The sequence below is a fragment of the Eurypyga helias genome, unplaced genomic scaffold, assembly GCF_000690775.1.
Source record: "Eurypyga helias isolate BGI_N326 unplaced genomic scaffold, ASM69077v1 scaffold26800, whole genome shotgun sequence".
Taxonomy (NCBI): Eukaryota; Metazoa; Chordata; class Aves; order Eurypygiformes; family Eurypygidae; genus Eurypyga; species Eurypyga helias.
Window position 1 is genome coordinate 17,405 of NW_010224260.1, and position 16,405 is coordinate 33,809.

Sequence of the window (16,405 nt, forward strand, 5' to 3'; positions counted from 1 at the left end):
CATCATCTGTGAACCACAGCTGAAGATGGTTCTGCTCTGTGCTTAGATTGTGCCATTTGGCAATTAAGGTAATTTCACTGACACCCCCCGTGAACAGATGCTGAGGTCTGCAGTGGACAGCATTCACATATATTCTATCACACTTGGTGCTAAAGAAAAAGGGAAGGGTACCAGTCTTAAAGGATTTCTTTCACGAGTTAAGGATGATATTCATATGCTCATATGGAGATACTCTAGATGGAACCACTGAGGAAAAGCTCCCAGGGGATGTAAAACTCTTGTAAAACTCCTGTTAAAATGGAAGTAGTTACCAGAGTATTTCAAAACCTTTTGGTAGTAATTTTTTTTCCTCAGCTGAGGCTGCTCAGATTTCCTAAAACAATCTTCTCTCTCCTACCGCTCGAGGTAGATCGTTAAAAGTTGTCAGAAGGTTGTTTCTGCTGTAACTTTGCAAATAGCTTGCTGACTCCCATGTACACTTGGAATGTGAGGTTCTACGAGGAAAACTCTTCCAAGGCTATTAGGCAGGTCTCTCAAACTTCAGAAAAAGCACTGAAAATCTTCATCAACAGACATGGAAGCAGCCAAAAAATCTGCACAACCGACTCTGAATATTGAAAGCCCAATCACTGTAATATTTTGAACCCAAAGGATAATCCATTTGTCCAGAGTCCCTACCAGAAAGGAAGGAGGCACAATGCCATCCTAAATGGAAAGATGAACATTGGTGTCCTGAAATGACACCAGTGCCTTCCAACATCTCCGAAGAGGACAGATAGAAACTCATCCTTTACGCACATCGGTTTTCCCTGTAGTTCCAGATCTTCGTGAGTGACATTTGCCAGAACTCGAAGGGAGCACCACGTTCTCGTGATGTGGAAGCTCAGCCCAGAACTAACTCATAATGTTTACAAAGGACACACAGAGTTTCTTGCAATGAAAATGCAACCCAAACAATCTGTTCTAGCCAGCACAGAAGTGGGTTTCTGTGTAAAAAAACGTGAAATTGGCCTAGAGAAATCCTACCTTACACAACAGCCCAGATGAGTCACATTACCCACTACCCTCGGTGTTCTCCTAGTCGGGGCTTTGCAAACGCTCAGGTGGAGATAAAAGCAGATGTCAAGCACAACACGAGCCTTCAGCAGTTCTTTATGTGACACCTGGTCCCAACAGAGCATCTGTTAACATCTAAACATAAAGTGGTTCCATAAAGACCCACAAACAGGTAGAACGTAGAACTTAGAGGCAAAGAATAAAAGGTGTGCGAGGTTTGTTTAAGGAAGCACCATTAGTAGCTTTTAGCATTAAGTTCTTAGAAATCTTAGCAACTACGTAAATTCTGCCTTCATGCTGATGAAAGGCTGGACTTCTTTTTCATTTATATGGACCAATTCTTGCCGAAGTGCTCTGTCTTCCTGCTGGTTTTATGCTGGATGCTACTTAAACAGGGCATTTAAATCTTGTCATGAAAATTGGAAGTGCTTTCAAGAAAAGCTGGGGCACAAAAGCTAGAGGTTAGCTTTATTAAAATGTGAATTTGTTTTAGAAGGGACTGGCAAGTGTATCACTTATGGTCATAGGCCTGCAATTCCTTCTTCCTAAACGCAGCATCTAGATCCTCAGATAGAAGGGGAGTATAAACAAGGTAAAGGGAAACCACAGATCGGTGAATGAGCCATTCTATAATCCAATCCATTTCATGGGGGAAGTCTTCTGGTGATAACGCTTTTCACATCCCCAGGTCTTCTTTAACCTGTGTTACCAATCTTCAGAATGCCCCTAACTTGAGAAATAAGCAAACACCTTCAGTAGTAAATCTGGCTGACACGATACCCAAGTTTTTAAAAATGGACAACGTCCAGGTTCCCCAGCCAGGACTTGAACCCGTGACCTGCTGGCCCAGAGGTGTGAAAGCACTCTCTCTCGCCAGTGATACCACTTTAAGTGCTACGAACTGAAGACATGTCAAATGAATCATTTATTCAGTTCAGTCAGCTTTAAATTCTTCTTGGTAAATGTTCCTGAAAACAGAGAAAGGCTTCCAGGTTTCTGTGCGTGTGTGTGCACGTGTGCAAGGACATGTGAGCATTCACCACCTCCACCAAGAAACGTAAGCTCGTACGTTTGTTCTGATATAATACGGAGTCCATGTGCTTCTATTTTGTTTTAACCACCTAGGTTCCACAGCCGTACGGGTACTGTAAAGTACTGGGGATCAAAGTATGCCTTTCAGTTAAGGCAGATGCTTTTCAGTGCACACTGAACTTCACATAAAGATTATGTCTGGAGGAAGAAAGATTTTTATGACCCAACAGAGTACTCTTCAGCTTTGATTGAGGGTCAGCCAAGCGACATTCAGCATGTTATTCATCAGGAACCTCCATGTCCTTTTTTAAAATGAACTTCTTAGGTTTCTTCAAAGAGCTACTTTGGATCTGCACCCCACTCTTGTCACACTCTTGCTGCTCCAGAATCCTGTGGTCCTAATGGTCAAAACTCATCTAATTTCAAGCCTAAGTATGTTCAGACTGAACCTGTTCCAATTTTTTCCTCAATGTTGTTGATTTTAAAATCTAGTGGGAATCCTCCATGATTATGTTCTAGCGGAGAGTCTTACCACGGGCAGCCTTTGTTCTGCATCTAGGTCTGCCTTTTTGCATCTCCCCCTGTAAGACAGGTTCTCCATTCCCTGACCATCTTGGTAGTCCTTCTCTGTTCCTTTCCACATCTATCCTGCTTCAGATGTGTCTAGCTAGAAATCTTCAGAAGCAAGTCTTGTACCTACCTGAACTCTCCCTGCCAGGAACAGCTTTCCTTCCTTCTCTCAGGACTGCACGCTTGGATGTCACGGATGGGTCGCTGTCACCATGTGATGACATTTGTCCAAGCAACAACTCCTGTGTCTGCTCTCCCTTTCCACCCGAGGAGCTCCAGGTCATAGCGACAATTCTTGCTGTTGGCTATTGCCCTGCATTTCTTTCACTATTACATCTGATTCCATTGCAGTTGTTATACTAGCAGGTGTAATAATTCAATGCCTGGGAATATCCTCCTGTCGGATTTGTTCTGACAAAGACATTTCAGAGATTTCCCTAACTTAGAAATCAAGCTGCTGTCATGCCTTATTTTTCTTCTTCAGTCTCTTGCTGGAGTAAGCATCAGCCAGCAGTTACTCCAGCCAACATCATCAAAATCAGGCCCTTTTGCAGTTGCTGCGCTTCCAAAGCAAACTCAAACAAATAAAGATATATAAAAGCAGGTTCAGGGGCCTTGCAAGTAAATTATAAAAACATAAAACCCAAGCAGACACAACCAACCTTATTAATGCTTCATTAAACTTCCCTACGTAGTTTTAACTCTGGGGTTCTTGCTACAAGTAAAACATGAGCTGCTTTAGCCACAACACTATGGTTAGAGTGACACAGGTCCGAGTAAAAGCCCAGGTATGATCAGCATGAAATGCTTTACTAATGTAGGGTGGAATTCCAACATGTACAACCGTACTGCTGGAAGACACGTTTGCAGTAAGAAAGACACATCCAGACTAGGCCTTGGAATATTTTATGTGTGGGGGAAGAAGTTAGTATGGCTCCAGACTGTTACACCAGGGCCGGCATATCTCAGACACAGCATGACGTGCACCTACGTTGCCTCCGCTGGTCTTGTCTCTGGTCCCTAGTCCCTGGCAATGAGTCTGTGTGCCAGTGACAACATCTCTCTCTCTGTCCCTTTAGCTTCCATCGTCACCACAGGAAGGACCTTCTACCTGCAACAGCCTGGAACAATGTCTAATTTTTAAACATGAAACCAGAATACAGTCTTTTAGAAACATGACTGTCAGTCAGCTTTCTTTAACATTCTTGTATTTCCTGGAAATTCTTCAGCCCTTACTGGTACTCCATCTCCCTCGCCTATCTCAAACAGTTCACCTATACATTTCGTAACGGCTGAGCATATCGCCATATAATAACAGCTCATTTTCCGATATGTTTAGTGAGTGTAAGCCACCGCTTACCAGATCCTTATCGAGCAAACGCACCTAATTGCAGCCAGCCTGGCAGAACATCACACTGAAAAATGCATCTCAATGTGTATTACCAGCAGCAGAAATACACAACGTTTACGTAACCCCTTGAGTATCACGTGTGTGCACACACACGAGCTGCACCTGTATTTTCATTGACGGTTTTTGTCACGTTAAGGAACGCTGCCAGCCTTACAAGGCCCTCCTGTTTGCACCAGGGCTCTGAAGTGCCAGTCGCTGACAGTGCCAGCTGAAGGAAACGGGTCCTGTAAGTGCCAAAAAATAAAAGCAGCTACCCTTTCCAAATCTAGGCTGTAATGATTTCCCCGTAATTAATGAGAAAAATTTTCGTTAGTTCTCGAAGAGTTAGATTTTTTTGTTCTTGCTTACGTTAGCAGCCCAAGAATAAACAGAAGGGATTACACCCATCAGTGTTTCGGATATCGTTCCAAGAACTGCCATGCCCGTTTCCTTACCTGACTCTTTCATGGGACACAGCGCGCACTGCATGCCCCAGGCTTCACCGTACAGGCAACAGCACTCCGTGTATGTAGTCTGCTTTCCAACCAGAGGTCGACTACAAACAAAATCATCACTTAGATGCTGCCAGCAGAGATCCTGGTAGACCTCACTTTCTTCAGTTTGTTCTGATGGAGAAGACAGTATTAGATCATCATCGCAGCACTGTTATTTGAACACGAGACTGGCATAACGCAGAATTTTCTAAATTTAGGTTAAAAAAATAACCTGGCTTTACGGACTTTTTGGGATACAAATTTAAGCTTAGAAGTCGTCACCATTTTTAAGTGCCTGAGATGGCTCATCCCTTGAGTGTTCAGCCTTGCAAAAGCCATAAAAGGTTCTGATTTGGCACTCTTAGGCTAATTTAAGAGCACATCAGGTTGGACACCAAAGAAATAAAACTTCCTAAATCAGTAGTCACTGCTGAATGCTTAACCCTGAGTCAGCTCTGCTCTCTTGGAAGTTAACAAGAGCTTGACAAAACCCAGTGCTGGGACAGAGGTGAATATTTGGGGAAACGCCATCCACGGAATGAATCTGTAGAAGTTGTTACTGTGCTTTTCTTACACGGCCGTCAGTGGCATCTGAAGGAACTTTTACTGCTAGGGCAGAGCTGAACAAATATTCTGTGTGGGCTCAACGGGAGACTGGACACATACTTGGAAGAGAGTCCCATTAACTCAACAGACAAACTACATCAGGCTCAGGAAATCCCCTGAGCTGAAAATAGCTGGAGGCTGGGAGAGTGCTGGGGAGGGTGAGGAGAAGTATTGTTTATCTGCTCTTCGGGTCCCTACTCATCCACTTACAGCTATTGTTAGAGACAGAATACTGCTGTGAACTACTGTCACATTCCTGTGACCATTAACCAAAATATGTATTTTTGTCAAAGCTGGAATATTTCGGAGGCGTGCTGGTTCTGACAAAGACCCCAGTAGGAACAATTCCTAGCCCTAGTGATTTCTGATCGCTGCTGATCGGAGGGAGAGGAACCGTTAACTTAATCTTCCACTTGGAATGTATAAACCTCAGCACAATGGTTTTGTAAAGGCATCTGCAAGGTTTTGATTTAGTTCCAACAGGGAGTGAAAAGTAAGTGTTGTCACAAACTAAGGTTCTGCTTTGTCTGCGCACGTCTCTTAACTGCATTTTTACACGATGCACTGCCGCGTGGGTGAGCACAGAAGTGAAACCTAGCTCTAGAGTAAACGGGGGAGTTCTGAAAGTGGAAAGGTGATCAGAATTCAGATGCCTGTTTCTACTAAGAACTTGCCAGAACACGCAGTGAAGAGCAGCAGTGGGTCTCTGCAACCAACTCCAAGTTCTGCTGGCAGCAAAGGAACCAGCCTGCCCCCTCCTCCTCTGCCTTAGGGAGGACGTTGCCAGTAGCGACACAGGGCTGGAGTGCTTTGTGCTGGGCGAGGCGATCATCGCTCTGTCAGCCCCAAAGTCGCATGACGGAAGAGCCTTGGGCCCTTGTGTTCTCTTCACATCCTAAATGAACCCAAAGGACAATCCTGCTCCTGGTTTAACTGAAGATTGAACAATACAAGTGCTGTGGTTCTTTCCCAGTTTCAGGCAAAAGGATGACCACATCACTCCACCAAGGTATCGTTCTTATAAGCGGGAGTGACTAAAGCAGGCATTCGGTCTGTATTCCAATTTCCTGTCACAGAAGCATCTTAGGAAAATTCATTGCGAGTTGCAGGGCCCAGTGGTCTGGATTTATGGCTATACAGTGCCAGTGTTAATCAAACACACTGGAACTTCTCTTTCAAAGATGGCTGTGGCATAGACAAAGCTGTGAAGACTGAATGATGCTCTGGATTTCTGAGATGTTTCAAAGAATCTCCTAATAGTGAAGAGTTTTTCTGAAATCGGTGCCTGCTAAAATTAAAAACCTTACTTTAACAATGATGCTGCAGCCCACACCTTGAAAATGAGCTTGATGTACCCTCAATATTAATCAGTTGAAAGCACAGATACAATTTCAGTTATTTTCTCCTAGATCCTGTTATTCCTAGTTTTATTGCTTGCGCTATTAGAATCAGGCAGTCACTCTGAACTGAATCTCCAGACGTAGCCCACAGCCAAACCCCAGCCTTAGTGAGGCAGCAGGCAGGCTGTGCCTCATCACCCACAAGGCTGGATGAGGCGAAGGCAGAGCTGGGGGATCGGGGGGCTGAAGGCTTCCCCAGCCCAAGCCTAATGTCACTAAATACTTCCAGGAATCTCCTGTCTGCATTGGCAGCGTGGAGCCCTGTGGAGTCCTACAACACAATGCCTTCTGGATCAAGAGATGATGGTCCAAGCATTGCCTTCCAAAGGCCTCACAGGTAAAAAAGAGCAGGCTCATCCAAAGATGACCCAGTCTAAGCTTAGTGGGATCTGTAGCCGTGTCAGCACCACCTCGTAGAGGTGTACTCACTGCAGCAGTAATATGTATAACGGATCATACCACTTGAATCTGCTGGTCTGATGCATCGCTTTTCTGTTGCGTCCAGAACCATTGGGTGTGTACAGAAACAGTTGTAAGATCCTTCTGTGTTAATGCACTGGCCATCAATACAGCTGTTTGGGTCCTGACATTCATCCGTGTCTTTAAAATGGAAGGAAATGTATCAAGGAGAGCCAGCACAAAGCAGTCGCACTGTGTTAATCCATGTTCCTATTTCCCTAAAGCCGATTTCCCTGCGTGCCCTTCTGTTAATTACCGCAAATACCAATTGCTGGCAGCAAGATCCTGCCTGTGTCCGTGGGGAAGGACAGACAGATCAGCAGGATGCTGACCTCTAATCCTCAAGAAGTAGGGAGCACCTGGATGAGGAGGTTTGCTGAGGAGGTTGGAGTGCCGGGCATACCCTGCACCCAGCATGGCTGCAGCTGCTTCCCACGTTCCTATCCCTTTAGGACAGTACCAGCAGGCATTAGAGGTGGGCATACTCTGAGACACTTCATGAGCTGTCAGGAGAAGGGATCACCTTATCTAGCCACAGTGGTTCTGTTCCTTAGTTTGTCTTGGAGAGGAAAAGCAGAAATTTAGCTCAGAGGGAAAACCAGGCCATTTTACTTCCAATAAATTACCTTAAATCAGCAGAACGCCCCCCACCCTTTGTGAAGAACAACCATAGAATCCCAAGGTGAAAGGCTCTCTTATTGTGGTTGCGAAAATTACTTCCTGTCATTATGCTGTTCTGCACATTATACATGGTTTTCAGCTTACAAAGCAGAAACCAGGGTCACAGTTCTGAGTAATTTTCAGCTGAACACCAGAACCCAAGGAGTACGAGGTTGCGCAGACTCAACTGTAATTTCACCTTGCATATTAACTCCTTGTGGAAAATACGTCCCTGGACAAAAAATATCTGTGTTAATTTGATTTATTACAGCAGACCCAGCACACTTACCAAGCGAAAGGCGAGCCCCAACATCAGCCTGCCGCAGCTCACCCCACATACAAAGAAGAGAGGGCTGAAGTGCGCACCCCTTGGCAGAGGGAAGCAGCGGTGTGCACATAAAGGAGGGAGCCACCTCCCAGCACTTCGTGCTGCCTGTGTGAAGGCTGGTACCGGCTCCAGCCTCTGCGCTCCGGGCAGCGCAAGGGGCTGCTCTGGAGATGCAAACTCCTGGGAGCAATTTGCTGAAGAAGGAAGCGAATAAAGCAAACCCTGCTCTACATGCCATCACCACGTCAGCCAGAACTGCTGCCTAGCCAAGCAGAAGGGAAGGGAAATGACCCAATGCCTCTTAAAAAGCTGCTGCAGGAGTCTGGAGGCCCAGTGTTCCTCCCCTTGCTGGGAATACGGCGGTTCTGATGGGAATCCTGCCGTACGAGTCTGCTTGTTTTGCCCATCTGCATACCATTATAGTGACAAGACCGCTTTAAATAAACTTACCAAAGCACTGGAGCTTAACAGGGTCATAGTATGTGCCTTGTTTGCAGTAGCACTCGTAACCTGGCTGCGTATTCAAACAGAAGCCATTTTTACAGATTTCTTGTCCAAAGAGTTGGCATTCATCAGCATCTGGGGAGAACACGTTAAAGGCTCTGTTACCGTAATTATTCTGAGGCCACGCAGAGGAGCAGGACGGAATCAAGCCTATGCACTTACCCGTTCACGTGAACCTCACTTTAAACAGAGGGCCCCAGGAGCACAGATACCCACAGGAAAAAAAACCAACCCACTGGTGTGGGAGAGGCTGCGGTGTGCTCGTAGCCAGAAGGGGAAAGGGAAAATTGGTGGACCACGACTTTTCCTTTCCCTTGTCAGAGTCAGTCCTGTGGCACACAGAGTGTGGAATAATCTGCAGCTCTCCTTTCCTTTGGTACCATACTGCTTTTAGCTCCAAGCAAAACAGATAAAGAATATGGCCTGTGTTTTCCAGTATAATTTACTTTACCCAAGGGATTCCCACCACGGATCTCCTTTAATCACACCATCTAATTACAAAACGGCCTAGGCAGTTATGCTTATGGATGGACGTTGTGACTGCTCTCCCCTCTCCACAGTTTGGTGAGTGCCGTGCCCGGTAGGGAACCATCGTCTCTGCACTGCACTGCCTCTGCCGCTGTGTTTCAAAGCTGCATGCGCACCGTCTGCGGCAACTTCCCACCGCGTAGGGAAGTCTGTTGCTAAACACAAGGCTGCAACCACCACAGACCCACTGACAGCTGACAGTGAGAATCTACCCCACTTCCAAATGAGGCTGAATGCTTGCAGGAAGGTTTCACGGAAAACACATGCCAGTTCATACACGGCTTTTCACAGTCGTACATATTTTTCCCCCGTCTTGTATTTGTGTTTGTTACTGTTGGAATTTCGTTCCCTTCCTTTTTTCCAACATACTTTTCATCTGCTAGACCTACCTAGAATGGTCTGTTAAAGCAAGGCTGGTATTAAAAACAGCAATAAAAAGCACAGTGTAAAGTAGGTGATTCCCCTCTTAATGCACTATCTTTTATTGATGTACTCCCCATTTACTCAGGGCAACACAGACTGTAGCCCAGAGCTGCCATTTCCAGTTGTATAGCAGTTTTAAAGGGGAATTATTCAAATGCCTACTTTTCCCAGAAGAACTGAAAGTGCTATACAGCTGTTCATTTCTACAGCAGGCTTCAGAGGTAAAATATTTGAAGTCTGACTGTTTAGCAGCAAGAACAATGCAAAGAGCATTGAAATGCCATGTACATGTCTTTTTCCTGTGGACCATGGATTTGTGTCTGGGGAAAAATGGGAAAGCATGGGAGTAGTGGAGGAAGGCTAGCTTGGTGCGTTCACCTCTGGCAGGTAATTCCAGCTGAGGAAAGAGGGGTTGCTCATACAAGCCGAAGCTTGTGGATGAAAGCAACAGGAACGTAGGGGTTGGTGTAACAGAGAAATATCACATTACTGGAAGTACTTATCCACTTACTGTTTGTCCTTTGTGCCATTCCTAAGGCTACTGCAAAAGAATCTTACTGAAAATAGGAAAAGTTTTATTATGGCAAGGATTTGTGGAAGATATTTCCAGATGAACTATTTCCACCGTTGAATATTTATGGCAGCTAGAGATAATATCAACCCTGAGGCAGCACAACAAAAACAATGCAGATTTTCTCTGAGACCCATTTGGACATACTGTGTCCTGGATTTACATTCCAAAGCCATACAGAAACCTTAGATCCAAAAAGATAACACCTTCAAATAATCCTTGAACAAAAATACTGCCAGGGAGTAAGACAAGCTCTGTTACAGTGTTCTGACTTGTCCGGATGTAAACTGTCAGTCTGCCTGGTTCCTGCTACCATCAGTCTCAGGTCTGGATCCATCCCATGGCACTCTGTGCTTTACTCCAAGTTGGTGGACAAAGCAGCACCTCCTGAGAGCGGAGGGAAGTCTCAATGTGAGTTACCCCATTTAAGTGCCCACATGAGTCTGAATGATCTGGGTATCTGTGCCTTATAACCTTTACTGCCTTTTCCGTGTCCCATGGACTTTCCAGGTGTAAAGAAACACCTGCTGAGGCTAACACAAAAAAGTATCAGCAGGACAGAGAACTGAACTCAACCATGTTGTACTCACTAACTTGACAGGAAAAGCGACCTACTAACGTCCTACTCGGTGAGGAAGGATAGTTCGAGATGTGCACATAGCAATCAGTAGGAAGAAAAACCCAAATGCTTTCAAGTCCCACCCATTTTTGTCATCTCTCAGAATTAGGTCTGACAGATGAGTGATTTAGCTAGAAGCATCTCTGACACGCTTACCTATCAACCATGTGATACTACACCTCTATTAAGGCCTTTAAAGAAGTGTTTTACTGCACTTTTATGTGATATGAACACACAGTACTTACTATATTCAGTTCCTCATTTGAGCAGCAGCAATTCCAACAGGAACAAACATATAAAACACGCGCTTTTCTAAGGATCCTGTAGCGCCTATGTAACCCAGAGATAATATGTTGACTTCATTTTAGCTAACACGCATACAGTGTGTTTATGCCAAGGAAAACGAATCCCAGAAATTATCAATATTGATGGCTACTTCTGAAACTTAACAAGGAATTTCACTGATCTCACTCTTCCTTCTTAGTGATCACAGAATCACAGACTGGTTGGGGTTGGAAGGGCCCTTAAAGACCATCTAGTTCCAACCCCCCTGCCATGGGCAGGGACACCTTCCACTAGACTAGGTTGCTCAAAGCCTCATCCAGCCTGGCCTTGAACACTTCCAGGGATGGGACATCCACAGCTTCTCTGGGCAACCTGTTCCAGTGCCTCACCACCCTCTCCGGGAAGAGCTTCTTCCTGATATCCAATCTAAACCTCCCCACTTTCAATTTAAACCCGTTACCCCTTGTCCTGTCACTACAGGCCCTTGTAAAAAGTCCCCCCCAGCTTCCTTGTAGCCCCTTCAGGTACTGGAAGGTGCTATAAGGTCTCCCCGGAGCCTTCTCTTCTCCAGGCTGAACAAGCCCAACTCTCTCAGCCTGTCCCCATAGCAGAGGTGCTCCAGCCCTCTGAGCATCTTTGTGGCCTCCTCTGGACTCGCTCCAACCGGTCAATATCTTTCTGATGTTGGGGGTTCCACAGCTGGACGCAGCACTCCAGGTGGGGTCTCACCAGAGCAGAGTAGAGGGGCAGAATCCCCTCCCTCGACCTGCTGGCCACACTTCTCTGGATACAGCCCAGGATACGGTTGGCTTTCTGGGCTGCCAGCCCACGCTGCTGGCTCCCTCCTGGGAGGGCGTGATGCCAACTCCCTCCCGCCCACAGCCATCAGCTCCTCCTCCTTCTCTACAGTCTTTTGTTCAATGATTACAGAACATGGAGTTCTGTAATGAACATTTCATTCCTGAACTTCTCTTCGTTTTTTATATTCATTCTCACTTGTAGGTCTAATATTTAACAGAATTTTTCTTCCCTCTCCCAACTCCCCACACATTTATGTACCAATTTAAGGTGGCTTTGAATTTCACATGTAGATGAGTATTCGAGGTTTGTGGTCTCAGCACCTACTCTCACCGTACACAGCACTTAGTGCAAATTAAAGCAGAATACTGCAGAGTCTGTATAATGGACATTTTCAACAATCTGTCAAACGATGATTTTCAGTAATGTTTCACATCACAAGCTGGTTTTGTCACCTAATGAAATTTGAATTAGCGTGTTTACATTGCTGGTTCACATTTCTAGTCAATCAACTACCAGAACTACTGAAATAACTAAACTTAATACAGCCAGTATTAAGTCAGTACCGACCTTTGTAATTCTGAGCAAGCAGCCCATAAGATGATTCTCCAGAGGGAATGAAACCTTTTCCTTCAGGACATAAATCAGTAAATTCAGCTAGGAGAGAGAGAAAACAAATTATATCGTTAAGAAAGTAATTTGCGTATGTACGTGTTACGCATGTATTCCAGGGTATTTTGAGAAATCGGAGGCGCCGTTTTGCCTGACTCGCATCTACCAGGCAATCACACACACCTTCAGCTAAACGGGGGATGCTGACACTGCAGCCCGACCTTCCCCTGCTCTCAGCTTGCAGAGCTAACTTTGAACAACCCAGCTAGGGTACCCACAGCACCAGAGCTCCACACAAACTCATTTCTCTCGCCCTTTGGCAGGAGAACGGGGTCCTTACTGGGTTTCATGGTGCACTGCAGTTATAACAATACCAGTAGCCAAATTATCTTAATTAAAGCTAGCATGGGCCTCTCTGAGCTATACTGCAAGCTGCAATCTAGACGTCCCCCAGCTGAGACAGAAACCCCTGTCCGCATTCCTCAGTCCTTATGCAGGAAGAACACTAATTGACTGCAACAGGAGAACATGGTGTGGATTACAGAGGGAAATTATTTAAAGCGTCTCGGAGACTATACAGAATCAAATAAACCTACCCAAGCGGAGAGGCTCTTTTTGTAAGGCGTTTCATTTCAGTTTCACTGACTCCAAAGTGTAGTTGAAACAGGAATTAAACATGATGATATTTTGTGTGAAAAGTAATCTTCAGTGTTTAATCTCAGAAAGTTTACACATGTTCTCTCCAACCTGATTTTTTCCAGCTGGATTCTGAATTTCAACCGCCACTGTTTACGTTTCAAGTACCGTTTTCAGTATTTGTGACAAATATCATATGGCTGTGTTTTTCTAATTCAATATTTAGAGGTTAAACATCGGTCTGCAGACAACATGATTAACTTAACTGTTCAGAAAGCAGCAAGATGTGAAACTGATGTCATAATATATGTATCAGTAATTCGTAGTGCTGTAGAAACAACATGACCAAGATCAGCTGCAGGCTCAAAAACGCTAATGCTTACCTCTCTTTTGCAGCTTCTGGGAAAAATCTAACCTGTTACTACAGCATCTGGAAAAAGCTTCTGTGAGAATCCATCTTTGTTTAAAATCAGTTGGAAATAATGCTGTTCAGTAACAAGCTGTTATCCCCAAGGTAACTGCAGTGAAGCCAATGGACTTCCCCAGGTACGAATTTTTCCTGTTAACTTTTCCTTCACAGAAGTCTCCCATGGATAAGTCATGGCTAAGTACTACAGAACACGGGATTTACCCGGCACGCCCTCTCCGAAGGCAAAGCACCATACTGTTGACATAAACACAGTGGGACCGCTGGTCCCCTCTTACCAGTTCCAAAGACGGGGCATGGGAAGATTTCACAGTTATCGCCCCAGCCAGCACCCAGGGTACAGCAGCATTCTTGTTTGGTCACATTGGACGTAAGCACATTGTCACAGAAATTGGCATCGTTCAGATTGTAGTAGCACTCCTTCTTTCCATCTTCGTGTTGATCAGCCTCTATCGGTAACTCTAAAGGCGAAAACATACACCACGTAAGGTGACCTGTGAAATGATTCGGTTTTACAGGAGCATCAGGAGACCCACAGCACCTCAGCTTCCCCACAGGGAAGAGCAGCACTGTTAGGCAGGGAAGAAGATGGTTAAGTACAAATTTTGGGTTAACTTTTTTGTTCTTGGGAAGAAGGATGGAAGTTTAGAACCTGCCTCTGACTCTTTCAGACCTGTTCCCCGACTTGGCCGCGAAGGGATTCTTCTCATTTGCCCTTCTTTCAGTTCTAAGCAACGCACCAGCTACCTGCTCTCTCGTGCAGCAGCTACCTACCCTGCCCAGCCACTGACACAGTGCTTTTCACATACGAACCTGCAAGCTCTTTGCAGAAGTGAGCATCGTTACAACTTCCTTTTACCAATAAAGGAGCTAAGGCACAAACGCAGAAGGCCTGATTTTCCAAAGAATGAACATTTCCAGCCCCTTTTAATTTCACTGGGAAAAAAGCATGTTCCACACTTGAAAACAAGGCCCTTTATGATTCTTGCAAAAATAACTGACTGACTCCCCAGTAAGCAGAGGAATATAATGCAGATGTCAAGGTAACTGACTGTGCTTTACTTAAAATAGGCATCCAGCCAAGAAGTTGGATTTTCTGCCTTTAGGAGCTGAGTGGGTCCTCTCACAATATTTATAAGGACTGGAGGCAAAGTAGTCTCTCCCACAGATCCAATAAAACCCCTTGTTAATAGTGGAAGACCCTTGTGAAGGAAGCGAGTTTGAAAAGAAATGCCTACCTAAAGCTTCTGTGTTTGCAGAACTCTGTCCATCTGACCTTGCACTTCCACAAACACTCCAACAGAAAGCTCAGAAGTGGGAACTATCACATACAATTGTTACTCACACGTGATTGATGTGAGACACTTTTCACGTGCCATGCCTAAGGTAACCGGGTTCTGAAATTACAAACGCTCAAATTTCTTAACCAAAACCTTATTCAGGAACTTAGGATAGATGAATCTTCAGGCAAAGAATTAATTTCCTTTTAATCTTGGGAAATTCTTTATGCTTGGCACGTAACAAATGTTTAATTCACAAGAACCTACTAAAAAGCAGCACATGTTGGCTGATTTTCCGCTGCTTGAGATGTCACTCTACTCAGGCTCTCACACAATATGCCAGGCATGAGACATTTCTCAAGTAATGCCTGTATCCAGCGGGAGTCAAACCCTCACTTTATACCCGAGTGACAGTGCGTTGCAAAACGCTAGAAGATTAGTCAGACTGGAAGAGTTGTAGCCTCTGTTTTCCTTGCGGCTCTTCAAGAAAGAGCTTAAGGCTGGCCCACTTACAAGCGGAGAAATTCCCAGAGTACCTGGGAGAGCCAAGTTCACTTGACCACCTCGTCTGCCCACCTCTGGTTCTCTCTAGGAGGCCAAGCTCAGCCTCTTTATGCCAGCTGCAGGATGGATTTTCTTCTAATCCTACCCACTTAAAAAATAATGGCTGTGAGGTGGGAGCTTGACCACAGTTGATTGTCCAACAAACACGGAACGCATTAAAAGAACCCAAGCCCGTCACCCCTGCCCACCCGCACTCCCCCAGGCAGATGGGACAAGGCAGCATGCAAACATTCCATCTGTTTTGAGAAAAGCAGGTTTAAAAATGCCAGTGTGGACTGCCTATCGTTGCACTTCAATAGTATGAACGTGTAATAGTCCTCTTGGCTTCTAATTCCAAACAGGCAATTGGATTTATTTCTGTTTTCCTCAGAAAATACAGTTTCTGTTCTGGGAGTTTGGGGGGCTGGCAGACACCTCTGTTCAAATTTAGTACAATGTTGCCACCTACACGGCAAACTTTCCTTTGCTGTTTGGCCAATCTAACCGCGTTGTGCATTAAAGGAAGCAGCCAGCCGAGTGCTTATTTCATCTCGTGTTGGCTTAGCCTGTGGTCTCCCCTCGTCAGACAATTACTATTTTCCATAACGCGCTCAAGTTCACAACGTGCGGTGGTTTTGTGGTATCAGCTGCTATCCAGTAGGAACGACGTTAAGACTATCGTGTGTCACAGAAATGCAACTGAACTGAATCTGGGATTCCAAGGTGAGAGAGGAGAACTTTAGCCACCAAATTATACATTTTCCTTGGCGATTTGCCATCTGTCTACCTGAATCAAAGCCAAATCTTCAACAGGAGAAAAGGCCCGGTGGTGCTCACACTGTTTCCCAGGGAAAGAACACCAGAAGCTGCCCCAGGAGGAAGGGGAGACAGTCTCATCATGTCACTGTTTATTCCCATTTTACATACAATGTGTTGCTCTCTCCTCCCAGTATCTGTCCAGCAGCTTAGAAGTCTGTTGTTTACACAGCTGTGGCTGAGGGTTAGTCAAGCAGGCCCATGAATGTTTGGAAAGCAAATGAGACACACATCATTTTTCTTCTTTTCAAACCAAGACCAGTCTGTGTCTACAAGCTTACAGTTTCTCTCTCATACGTTCTTATTAACCGTTTAGTAAACAGGTGGGCTTTGAAAGTGGTTTTGCTAGGTATGCTGACAAAATGTGA

General features: G+C 45.1%; 1 protein-coding gene across 1 annotated transcript in view; it reads right to left on the reverse strand.

Annotated features, from left to right (window-relative positions):
• The window catches only part of LOC104516672 (latent-transforming growth factor beta-binding protein 1-like), a 46,976-nt gene that overhangs the window by 10,060 nt on the left and 20,511 nt on the right, over window positions 1-16,405 (reverse strand). Inside the window, exons 6-10 of the mRNA XM_010161087.1 lie at window positions 13,677-13,859; window positions 12,294-12,380; window positions 8,446-8,574; window positions 7,008-7,148; window positions 4,504-4,674 (exon numbers count right to left, since the gene is read on the reverse strand). Of these exons, the coding sequence (XP_010159389.1) occupies window positions 4,504-4,674; window positions 7,008-7,148; window positions 8,446-8,574; window positions 12,294-12,380; window positions 13,677-13,859 (711 nt within the window). The remainder of the gene's footprint in view (window positions 1-4,503; window positions 4,675-7,007; window positions 7,149-8,445; window positions 8,575-12,293; window positions 12,381-13,676; window positions 13,860-16,405) is intronic.